General features: G+C 43.5%; 1 protein-coding gene across 1 annotated transcript in view; it reads right to left on the bottom strand.

Annotated features, from left to right (window-relative positions):
- Positions 1-378: 378 nt before the first annotated feature.
- Positions 379-13,251, bottom strand: part of SLC9A1 (solute carrier family 9 member A1) — a 59,924-nt gene continuing 47,051 nt past the window's right edge. The window contains exons 7-12 of the mRNA XM_088442063.1: positions 9,352-9,422; positions 3,373-3,546; positions 2,697-2,811; positions 2,424-2,525; positions 2,146-2,218; positions 379-1,824 (exon numbers count right to left, since the gene is read on the bottom strand). Coding sequence (XP_088298189.1) covers positions 1,547-1,824; positions 2,146-2,218; positions 2,424-2,525; positions 2,697-2,811; positions 3,373-3,546; positions 9,352-9,422 — 813 coding nt within the window. The 3' untranslated portion in view covers positions 379-1,546. The remainder of the gene's footprint in view (positions 1,825-2,145; positions 2,219-2,423; positions 2,526-2,696; positions 2,812-3,372; positions 3,547-9,351; positions 9,423-13,251) is intronic.

Raw genomic sequence — 13,251 nt, 5'->3', positions numbered from 1 at the left:
AGGAGAGGTTGAAGAAACGCAGGCGTGCTTGTCCATTTGAACACCGTTGCATTCACGAGCATAAATTAGCCACCGAGATTGCCTACGTAGCTTGAGTACTCACTGCGTGCGTGGAGACTTGCAGTTTCTGTGACTGTCAGACCTGCTGTAATTGTGCGTGACAGGCCGATGTGCTTTGATGGTACCGATGTGTACACAGGTGCGAGATAGTACAAATGTGAGAAAGCAGCAATGGGGGTCTGAATGCTGGCTGAGCTGTGGCAGGCATTAGCATATATTTGCAGCTGCATTGCGTGCGATTACGCAGCTGCGATTGCAATCCATACTGATTCAGGCCCTATGTTAGCAATATGGTTATGGAAAGAATCAAACACCACATTAAAAACCATACATTTATTTACTGTATTCCCAAATAATAAAAAAAAAAAGTATTCTATAGCTCTCAGATACCAGAAAACTATTCACCTTTATACATGAGGCAGCAAAGAACCATTATGTCTGCAGAACTGTTCACGCAAAGGCATCTCTGCACACCTGTGCATGTACACACATTCCCTCCTACTTGTACATGTGCAGAGGAAAGGCACACGAAGCATGCATATATCTGTACACCATCACATATTCATTTAGAAAACCCAGAACTATTATTGCACAATCATTTGTTTTCTACAGCTGTAAAAGCAGTGTTGCTTTAGTAGTATTTGTTCCCTACACGTGCCTGTACACTAACTAGCATTTTAAAGGGCAGAACCTATGGACCAACATGGTTTGGAATCTCGCCTGACCTACAAAGCTTAGATTATACTATATGTATTGTATGTATTGACAGTGACAACACGGCAAGTACATAAGCCTGATGTACCCAGAGCAAAATGTGCCATGTAGCAATGTGAATTGTACCCACATAAGGTGGCTGAGGAAGAATGCATTTTAAATATTGACCTTAAGGTTAGAGTACCATGATTGTTTGTATAGCGATTTACTGCTGGTGTGTCAGGGACTAAAGATTATATTTGTGTGTGCGAGCAATGACGATAATATATTATTCACATGAACAGATCCTGCATCTAGAAAGCGAGCTTTAGTCTTCCTTCATGGAGTTACACAGAAAGTATTGAGATATCCCTGCCTAAGAACACACACGGACATGCGGGATGCCTACAAAGAAGTAGCCTGCTATTGTTACATCAGTTCAGTGCTTGAAATAAAAACAGATGTATCTGTTTTAACATAATTATCGGTACATCTATAGCTTAAGACCCATCACCATGTATATAAAACAGAGCAATAAAATAAAGAACTACATATGACAAATATACAGCAAGTTCATAATTCTTTGGTTAGAAATATATAAAAAAACAAACAAAAAAAAACATAATATAAAATATGGCAATGAGAAGGGAAGCTGCATGAGAATGTGTGAAAGAAAATAGATGACTAAGAAGGAAAAAGGCGGCAAGGTTATGAGGAGTGTAAAACAGATGCAATGACCTGTGCCAATTTCTCATTGCAATAGGATTCAAGCCAATTATAAAAGACATATGGATCATTCTGGTTTAGGCAGAAAAGGCTGGGTCTCTTCAGGCTGTGGTCCAGGATCACTTAAACAACGCTGTAAGCGCTTGGTGTCAGGGCTCTCTGTGGGATCAAAAACATCATCTGCTCCAGGTGATGGGGGCTCCCGTGCTACCATAGTGATTCCACCATCTTCATCGTTTTCCTCTTCTGTTTCATTCACGAGATCCACAGACTCTGGTGATGCTGGGTCAATGGTGATCACAGGGAGATTCTTAGAATCTGGCTTTGGTTCATAGGCAATAGGATCTAAGGATAAGATGACACAGGAAATACTATAAAGTCTAGAAGTAATGGGAGATCGATCAAGGAGATAAACTGTATAGATTTCTCAGAGCAGCCAGGAAGGAAGAAAAGAGTAAAAAAAACAAACATTTGTGCTATTGTTATAGGACCTGCTAACCATTACATATGAAGTTATCCCATTGCAAAAATGAAGTCAAACAAGTGTGCTCTCTGCCATCACAGCATTGCATGGCAAATTGAATATTTCTGTGTGTTGGTCTTATTCTGAAAAGTGACTAGGAGGAGGATGAAGGGTTGGATGACTTTCCTAATCACATTTCTCACCTGAACCCACACGCGCTCTGGAAAGAGTAGGGGAGTCCAACTTGTGTGCAGGAACAGTCAAATAATTTGTCACCTGGAACAAACATGGCACAAACAAAACAATTGTTTCAGCCTGTCCTGCCATTTCATTGTATGTGAATGTAAAAATAGCATTCATATTTAATCAAAAGCTAGTCAATACATTCAGCACTCTGAATAGAATGAAACTGTAAGAGCATATAGAGGGTGAACGTATTTATAATAACAGGTGCAAAATCAAAAATTAATTTAACGCTTACCCTATGGTCCATCTGATTAATTTTTTGTCTTCTTAGCAACATCTGGTTCCAGGCATCTTCATATGGGTCAGCAACCAACGTATGCCGGTTGTATGAACGGAGCTGGATAGATTTAAGACCACATATTACAAATTATAAAAGGTTGCAATGCAGAAGAGAGGGAAAAAAAACTAATAATAATAAAAAAAAAAAAAACTTAACCAAGCCACAAAAAGACACCTGGCTTAATTTACATATGCACAAAGATTATAAATCTTAATGAAATCTGCTCACCCTCTGGCGTGTCTTTTGCAAGTTAGTGCGTAGAATCTTTCGGATCTCTTCCTCTTTCACCTTAGATAGGTTTGGAATAATTCTGACTAATGTCTTAGGTTTAGGCTGAATATTCCTGCAGAAAGTGCATATTACATAAGTCACATGTCTGGCGTGTAATGGTCATCACAAAATCACTTGCTTTGTTTACAGAATGCTCATTTCCTCCTGATGAACTTTGGCTGGTTTGATAAAACATTTCTGATGTTACCCCACTTGAAAACAGAGTACTTTCAAATACATTTAAGAGTTATGGGAGCTGCGATGTTTTTAATCAATGGGTCCATATATTAATAGTTAATGTAATATTTGCTTTTAACTAGTGGTGTATATGGCAACAGTGGATGTGGCCATTTTGTAGCTTGAATATTCAGACAGTAGCTTCCATTTACTTGGAACCAACCACTGACGTCACTGAAATACTATTGGGCAGATTCATATCAATGTGGCTAATAATGGGAGTGAAATCTTGCTCTGCTTTGCTTGCAGCACTATGGGTTGCAAGCAGAAATGAGCGAGGTTATCCTGCCCGGATAACTTGTATTATGATAGCATGCAACATTGCATTCTTATGAAGGCACTTAAATCAGATAGACTTAATATATGTGCCAACAGTCTTTAAAAAACCCACACTTACTGCATGGATACCGTAGATACAGCAGATGGAATTTTTCCAATGCCCCCACTCTCTACCAGTTCAATTGCCTGTTTCATCTCCATTTTATGATAGAAAGCGATGAGCTGTGGCTCTGTGGATCTCTCCCCTGCAATAAGGCACTTCTTCACGTAAGTTTTATTGAAACGGTTCAACCTGTGTTGAGAGAGATTATAATTTTGTCAGTGGAAGCTCTAATCGGTAGCTTTCATAATCACGCCAGCAGGGGCGTATCTACCCATTGGCCAGGATGGCACTCGCCAGGGGCGCCGGCCGAGGGGTGGGGGGCGCCACCATGCAGTGCCTCCCATGGTCAAGGGGTAGAAATAGACAGGACTGCCGCGGAGTCCCAGGTACGCCCTATGATGTCCGTCCAGGGCCTGGGAGCCGCTAGTGAGTGAGAGGGAGTCACCCACCTCCTACTTTCCGGCACCACCTCCTCACCCGCCCGTCCTCCCCCAGCCTCCTCCTCCCTGTCCCCGGATCCTCCCCCGCTCGGCCTCCCCGGCAGCCGCGGCTGACTCTCCCTCTCACATGCCGCCGGGCACCGGGGAGCGGAGGATGTAGGAGTGTACCTGCCGGCTGCTCCTGTGCGGGCTGACAGCGGGACCCCAGAGGTATGTGACAGAGTATAGTGTGACAGGGTGTAGTCTGAGTGTGTGACAGGGTGTAGTCTGAGTGTGTGACAGGGTGTAGTCTGAGTGTGTGACAGGGTGTAGTCTGAGTGTGTGACAGGGTGTAGTCTGAGTGTGTGACAGGGTGTAGTCTGAGTGTGTGACAGGGTGTAGTCTGAGTGTGTGACAGGGTGTAGTCTGAGTGTGTGACAGGGTGTAGTCTGAGTGTGTGACAGGGTGTAGTCTGAGTGTGTGACAGGGTGTAGTCTGAGTGTGTGACAGGGTGTAGTCTGAGTGTGTGACAGGGTGTAGTCTGAGTGTGTGACAGGGTGTAGTCTGAGTGTGTGACAGGGTGTAGTCTGAGTGTGTGACAGGGTGTAGTCTGAGTGTGTGACAGGGTGTAGTCTGAGTGTGTGACAGGGTGTAGTCTGAGTGTGTGACAGGGTGTAGTCTGAGTGTGTGACAGGGTGTAGTCTGAGTGTGTGACAGGGTGTAGTCTGAGTGTGTGACAGGGTGTAGTCTGAGTGTGTGACAGGGTGTAGTCTGAGTGTGTGACAGGGTGTAGTCTGAGTGTGTGACAGGGTGTAGTCTGAGTGTGTGACAGGGTGTAGTCTGAGTGTGTGACAGGGTGTAGTGTGAGTGTGTGACAGGGTGTAGTCTGAGTGTGTGACAGGGTGTAGTGTGAGTGTGTGACAGGGTGTAGTGTGACTATGTGACAGGTTGTAGTGTGAGTGTGACAGGGTGTAGCGTTACAGGTGACAGGGTGTAGTGTGAGTATGTGACAGGGTGTAGTGTGAGTATGTGACAGGGTGTAGTGTTACAGGTGACAGGGTGTAGTGTGAGTATGTGACAGGGTGTAGTGTTACAGGTGACAGGGTGCAGTGTGAGTATGTGACAGGTGACAGGGTGTAGTGCTACAGGTGACAGGCTGAGTATGTGACAGGGTGTAGTGTTACTGTAACTGGCAGGTGAGACATGGCTAGGGAGAGGTTTTAAGTACAGTGTGTGTATTTATATAGAAAATATAGGGGGAGGGGGCGCCATTCCATTACTTTGCCATGGGCGCTCGGACCCCTAGATACACCCCTGCACGCCAGCAGCTGTTAATGAATGAGTATTTAAGATGCACTTCAACATTAACATAACAGAACTCAGTGGCATTAAAGCCTAAGTGGTATATTTATTAAAAGTGCGGCTTTTTAGAAGTGTAGATGTTGCCCATAGCAACCAGATTCTAGCTATTATCTTCTAGAAGGTGCTAGTTAAATGTTAAGTAGAATCTGATAGGTTGCTATGGGCAACATCTCCATTTCTAAAATTTCACTTTAGTAAATATACCCCTGTAAGTCCATCTAGACTTCTGTTGTAGGTTGTTTTGTGGTGGAGGCTTGAGGTTTGTTTACATTTTGTTTTTCCCAATATTGTCTAACCAAGGCTCAACATTTGTCACATTTATCCTTGATTTGTTTTACTATACAAGACCTCACCATGACTGCGGGAAGATTATTCCATGGAACAATCATTGTAAATCCAAACAAAAGAAAAAACTTCTTCCATCCAAAGTCAGAGTGTCCCTGTGCCCTGGATGGTTTCCCATTTATAAAACATTCACACCTTCCTGAGAACCATTAACAAGCATAAGGCATTTCCGTCCTTCACACATTTTCAATTATCTAGGTCAATTTAATTAGGCACGGGTTCGCGAAAGCAAGTTTGTTTCATGAAACTCGCATACATTGCGTGGACGTGTGGCAATTTGCAGTAGTCGCGGCAAGGGTGTGAGACTTTTCTACAAAACGTGACCTGGGAGAAGTGCATGAAAAAGTGGGAAAACCATCCAGGTCTCCAAAAAACTGACAAAGGCCTGATTCAGCTTGGATTGCAGTTGCTAATACGCACACAATCTGCCGATTGTTGCGTACCACGCATGCATCGAAGTGCGCGTAAGCGAACCAGCCGCTGCAATCAGTGACTACGCGGACCCATCGTAGAGTGATTTACAGGAAGTGCCGTTTGTGGGTGGCGACGGGTTGTCGTCAAAACGCAGGCGTGCCAGTGCGTTTCAACGCCGTTGCAGGGGCATGCATAAATTAGCCTCAGTGTGCGATCAAGTTAGCAATTCCTGAGTAAAGTTTAGAGCTTGTGCAAGTGTGCGTGAGGCTGCGATGGTACTCGATTGTACCGATGGTTTCTCAGTCTTGCTAAACATTACGGATGTGTGTAAGGTAAAGAGGAGTCCTTACATAGTGCTGCGATGGCATAGTGACCGCAATGGATTAGTGGGTAATCGCAGCTGCGATCGCAATAGCAATTAATCAGGCCCTCAGTACAAATTGCGATTTCGTATGGTACGCAGCGGCGAAATATGTTAATGCTTTCCAAAGCTCAGCCGGTATAAAAACGCCCACTTACAGCAGGTCTGATCTGCCACACACACTGCAGTGGCTAATTTATGCACGGCCAAGGAACTGTGGCCCTGATTCAGAGCCGGACGCTCTGAAAGAGCCCCCCTCATTTACACCTCCACACACCCCACCTGTCCCCCCCTCATTTACACCTCCACACACACACCCCACCTGTCCCCCCCTCATTTACACCTCCACACACACCACCTGTCCCCCCTCATTTACACACACACCACCTGTCCCCCCTCATTTACACACACACACACCACCTGTCCCCCCCCATTTACACACACACCACCTGTCCCCCCTCATTTACACCTCCCCACACACACCACCTGTCCCCCCTCATTTACACCTCCCCACACACCCTGTCCCCCCTCATTTACACCTCCACACACACCGTCCCCCCTCATTTACACCTCCACACACACCCTGTCCCCCCTCATTTACACCTCCACACACACCCTGTCCCCCCTCATTTACACCTCCACGCACACCCTATCCCCCTCATTTACACCTCCACGCACACCCTGTCCCCCCTCATTTACACCTCCACGCACACCCTGTCCCCCCTCATTTACACCTCCACACACACCCTGTCCCCCCTCATTTACACACACCCTGTTCCTCCTCATTTACACCTCCACACACACCCTGTTCCCCCTCATTTACACCTACACACACGTCCCCCAGCATTTACACCTCCACACACACCATCTGTGCCCGCTCATTTACACCTCCACACACACACCACCTGCCCCAACATTTACACCTCCTCAAACACCACCTGTGCCTGCTTATTTACACCTCCACACACACCATCTGTGCCCGCTCATTTACACCTCCACACACACACCACCTGTCCCCCAGCATTTAACCCATTACTAATCTGTTTAGATAAATTCACCTGAAAACATGTCTTTATTGGCCAAGTTTTGCAATTTCAACCCCTCCAACTGCATGATTATTCATTGCAAGGGGTGTACCAGAGCTTCTGCACTGTGTCCAGACATTTTTACCCGCTCAGGGAGTGTGCACAAAAAACAAACAAACATGAATTTCCTCTATATGAGTTTGCAACTGAATGCAAATATAATTTGTGGTGAGAACTCCTCGCAGGACCCAACTCACACCTAATTGAACTGACCCCTTCAAGTCTTTCTTTCGGATAAATTTGTTATGCTGCCCATCAGCTAATTTAGTACACATTTTCCCCCAAATGTTCTATCAGTGTCTTTTTAGAGCCAGGACTTCCAGAACTGTACACTCTTCATAGCATCTGAAACCATAAACCTTGATTCCTTTCTTCTGTTATTGTTCTATCCCATGTATGTTTTTAGATTTGCTATATTACAATTCAGATTCTACACTTTATCCCATTACTCAATGCTCTCTAAATTGTAACAAATTAATTTGAAACTTTTAATGCATCAACCCTATTACAAAACATAGGCCCTCATTCAGAGCCGCTCGTTAGCGGCAGTACGCTCGTTCCGAGCGATGTTCGCACATCTGCGCATGCGTACGGTTTTTAGTACGAATGCGCGAACCAGTCAGTGCGGCCAAGAATCGTTTGTACGCTGTATAGCGAGTGCCTGCTATTTTGAGTGACAGAATGAGGCGTATGTGGGTGGTAACAGGGGAAGGTGCTTGAAAACGGGGGAGTGGAATTCGAACGCAGGCGTGCTTAAAGGTCAAAACGGGCGTTTTAAGGGTGTGCATAATTAATCCAGCAGCGTCATTGACCACGTCACTTGGTTTTTTTAAACTCAGAACTGCTCGCAAAATAGCGGTTGAAAAAACCAACCACAAGAATAGCGAGCAGTTCATACGCTGTACGATGTACTCGATTAATCTAATAAATAGCGGACATGACGTATGGTGCGAGCGGCCAGGGGGCGTTTTTATCAAATAAACGAGCGTATGTTTTGCTCGCTCGTTCAGACTTAGAGGTGTGAACAGACTGCAATGTGCGAACGGATCATTTGATTAGCCACCCCTTGTTTTTGAACGAACGACCGCAAATAGCGAACGGCTCTGAATGAGGGCCATAGGCCACAAGCAATTTCACCAATGGACACATCAACCAAAACAGGAGGGAGCTTTCCTAGAGGTGCTCCCATTGGTTACCATCCCCTCATCTGCGCATGGATTACAAATCTGTGTCCTGAACTTGCACTTTCAGATTTCATTTAATCTGTGTTACCATATTTAAAGCCTTGCTAATATCTAAATAATAGCTTTTGAGTTAGAGTATAAATACAAAAACAAACACACATTGGATGTGTATATGATCTCCCTGCACCGAACATTATAATATGTATATTATATTTATTGTCTCAGTCACTACATGGTGGACGATCTGGCAATCAGGATTGCACACCCTAGTATTCCACTAAGACTGGACCCACGAACACCTCTTTCACACACACAGCAAAAACCCATGAACGTGCATCAACCTGGGTTTCTGCTAGATTTGAATAAAACCGACCCGGGTCGAAATCCCGAGAACACGACCCTACTCTGTACCAGGGGCAGACTGAAACCCAGGAAATTCCCGGGTTGATAGACCAGTGTATTTCCCAGGGCTTATGTCTGATGAAAGGGATAAAAGTGATCAATGACATATATACTGCAACGCCTAAGGATCACTTCTCCTCCTCCTGGATCACTATACTGAGTTACATACAGTTTGATCACTCTCTTCACTCTATTGTCCTTTGTGACAGGACTCTCCCTCTGGCATTGAGAGATCACATGAAACGACAAGTTCAAATTTTGGGGGGAAGCGAAGTCAAACATCACCGGCACCCATGGCATGTACAGTCTAATGTATGCCCTGTGTGTGTACAGATACGGTGGGGGAGGTACCCATGTACACAAATAGACATGCATACAGAAAACATACAAGACTGATAGATACGCAGGGCTGTGTAACTTACTTGTCCTTCCAGTGATGGTGGCCATAGTGACCACATATGTCTTCAATTCCAGTCAGAAGGTGGTCTAGAAACTAAAGAAATAAGTAGATGGGATAAAAAAAACAAAAAAAAAAACCCACACATTTATTGAATCACATTATCTAGCTGAACCAGCTGGCAGTGGAGAGCCGCAGGGGAAGACAATAGCTCTCAATGATCCTGTACCCATAATATGGGCGAGCAGGCAGGGTCAGTCACTGAAGGAGAGAACGTAACAAAAGACATCGAGCACTGGCGCTAAAATGCAAGGGGGACCTGCCCGTGAGATTAATTTCCCAAAACAAAATGATGGAACGCCAATATAGGATTATGTGGGTTGAGGGAACTGTAGGGGAAAAGGGACCAAACTCGCCTCTGTGGGGTCCACTATCTGCTTCGGTACCACCATTGCCACCGTAAGCCTCTTACCTCTCCATGGGCTTTAATTTGATTCAGCCTCCTCTCTGCCTCCCTTATAACTTTATGCATTAATTGGCTACTTTATTCAATTCACCCCAATGATCCACCACCACACCGCTGAGTTCTAACAGTAAGAAATAAAAACCCCAATGCACTCAGATCCCTACTCAATTGAAATAACTTCCAAGACTACGTAGAGAGCAGTACAAATATACAAAGTGTCTAGTGGTATCTATCAATCTGTTCAATTGCAATTAAGTAGCAAAAAGACATTACAAGACAACTATTAGAAACTAAAACATTTCATTAGGCATTGGGAAATTACTTTGGCGGCAATACAGTTAATTTGCAGAGAGTCGGCAGACACATTAGTAGTAATGCTGTGGGGAAAGGTACAGCATGAGAAAGTATATAAATAGCATGCATGTGCTGCGGTGAGTAAAGGTACGCAGCAGGGAAGAATCTTTGCTCATGACCGCTGCAAGCTGGAAATAGGGCAGATAATTGTACTGTACATTTCTCCACGGCCTTAATGTACAAATGGGGATATAAAAGTGGAATTCTGCTGCCTAAGTGGACAAAGTAGTAAATACAGATTATTGTACATATTTGCTATATTTTTAAAGTTATGTACATTATGGAATTCATGGTCTATGATCAATGCTACAACATACTACGTTGTAATCCCTATATTGTACCAATCAACCACCAAACATCTACATTCTACTGACTTTAAAACTAATTATCAATCAGCTAAAGGAAAGAGCACAAGGGAGATACATTAGAGGTCTGGCTCAAAAGAGGTTTGCTAAAAGTTTAATATTTATCACTCTAAAAGAAATGCTTACATTTTATAGCTGGTACTTAACCTCACCTCGCCTTCATGCAATTTAAACCCACTTCCCCTTGAGCTTGTTGGAGACAATGTGGTGCTGAGGGCTCTATGGCACATATCTGGTGGCATCATTACTTTGGGATTGCATGTTTATGACATGACATTCATGAGCTTATCAGATCAGTTACGGGTGTGACATTCCCACTCCTCTGCTGCCTCATCACCCCTAAGCATACAGCTTTCCTCACAGGATATATTTTAAATTCCGCAAAATGCTATATAGTGTGTAATTGGAAACAGGGTGCACCTCCATCTATCACCACTGTCATCAATGGATGTGGATAGGCATGCTCTTGAACAATGGATCTTAACTCCAGTCCTCAAGTACCCACCAACTGGTCATGTTTTCAGGAAATGTTTAATCATGTATAAGTGAGCGGATCTATTTTGCTGAGTTAATTATCCCACCTGATATAGAGATGGATATAGATCTATTTTTTTTATTTATTTAGAAAAGAATACACTCAAAATTGCCTTTAAAATGAAACTTATCTTATGAAAAACACATTTTGGCCTATGACATTACATCATAGTTAATGATAGGTTCAAAAAGGGAGTTCCGGATGAAAAATAGCACTGTTTACACATATACACTGGAGAAAGCCAATGCTAAAAATAAGGCCCTGCAGCAAGGCAGATAGAACTCACTGAATAAATCAAAACATTTCTTCACATATGTCATGGCACAAAAGGGAAGTAATCAATGTGACCAGAGAAAGATTGCACGGATATGCAACAATTTAGCCCCATGACTGTGTGTGTGACATCTTCCCATGCATCAATTAAAATACCAAAATATTTTTCATCTTAAAATCTGGGACTTTCAATTCTGTTAGAAACATAGCTGGAAACTTGAAATGTGATGTGTTAGCAATTCTCTAATCTGCCTAATATTCCACCAAAATAAACTATGGACAGTGTTTGGAATTAAAAAACAAAACAATTTCCTACTTAATATCATTGGGGTCCCAACTGTTGCTTGTTTTGAAGCCACTGGGAGGTTCATAGCTAAAGAGTCTGCAGTAGAAGTGTCAAGACTTTATTTGAAGGTATATAACAGCTATCCAATCTTTGCCACCTTCTCTCAGGCATAGTTCTACCCATGCGCAAGTTTTCCATGAAGTAGCACTGAATATAATAGTGGTTCTAGTGTCTATTATGCATATCGCATCAGGAACTTTAAAGTAGGAATGGTAAGGTGAACTTCCACTTTAAGGAAATTAGATAAGCATGCACTAGGCATTTGATCTTATACCAATATCCTGATACAACCATACTGTGGAACATCTATTAATCCCTTCATTGCCAAGGACAAGCTGGACTCTTGAGGACTGTTTAAAGGGGGAGGAAACTTATTTAAAAATTCCTCCTTATAGTTGCAGTCTCTCGGGCCAAGGAGGGGGCAGGGCTACAGAGGCACCCTTATATGAAATGGGGGAAGTGCCTTCTTTCAAATACCTACATCCTTTACTACAGAAAGCATCCAGAGGTGGGAGAGTTCTAATGTCTGGATCTCCCCCATCCTGGCATCAAACACAAGGGTCCCTTCACTTTATGCTGAAGGACAATTTTCTAATATGGTCTACCTCAGGGGTCTTCAATCTTTGGCCCTCCAGCTGCTGAGGAACTACAGATCCCAGGATGCCCTGCCAGTGTTTTAGCATTCCGTTACATCAAAACTGTGGCAGGGCATGCTGGGATGTGTAGTTCCACAGCAGCTGGAGGTCCAAAGGTTGAAGACCCCTGGTCTACCTTGTTGGTATATCATATTAATCTTACGCATTTGATGAGTTTTAGTCAAATGCAAAAAAAAAAGCCAGAGACTTAAAGAAAACCCACCCTGTAAGAAAAAGGATTCTAGGTAAAGAAAATGAAGAACCTGAAACTTTTTTCTTTTGGCACCAATCAATATATCTTTTCCATAATCTTTGATAACTATCTGCCGAAACATTTTTCCGGCCTTTAATCATATTCTGGATTACTGAAAATCATTTGTTATTTAATATCTTGGCTTCCAGAGCCATACAGGTGTGTCCTCATACATCTATCCTCCTAATAGCGCCATGCTGTAGCGTGACTCTGTAGCGCAGAGCATCTTCTTGTGCGACTTTTACCTTCAAATGAGTCTTATTCACACAGTGATGCACATAACTAGCACAGACAGCTTCTGCTGATTAAAATTACATGCATGCAAGATGCTACATTAGTGGTACAGCCACTGACACCAACGTAGCATTTCGCATACAGATACATCCGCAGATGAACACAGAACATAGGCATGCTGCATATCATTTTAAGAAGAGGTTTGTGCTAGCTATTCGCATCAGTGTGTGAATAAGGTGCATTTGAAGGTAAAAGTTGTACGAAAGATGCTCGGCGCTACAGAGGCACACGGAGCTCCCACGTTACGTGTGGCGCGACTTGTAGCGAATGGAGGATAGATGTATGTGGACACATTTGTACCATCAAATTTACATTCTGATATTCCTGACACGGACTCAGATCTTACAAACAGAAGCACCAGAGTTCAAGGGAGAAGTTGCCCATAGCAACCAGATTCTACTTCT

This window comes from Taudactylus pleione, unplaced genomic scaffold (genome assembly GCF_031769625.1).
Source record: "Taudactylus pleione unplaced genomic scaffold, aTauple2 ptg000305l, whole genome shotgun sequence".
Taxonomy (NCBI): Eukaryota; Metazoa; Chordata; class Amphibia; order Anura; family Myobatrachidae; genus Taudactylus; species Taudactylus pleione.
Note: the sequence above shows the minus strand (reverse complement) of the source record. Positions and strands in the feature narration are given on the sequence as shown.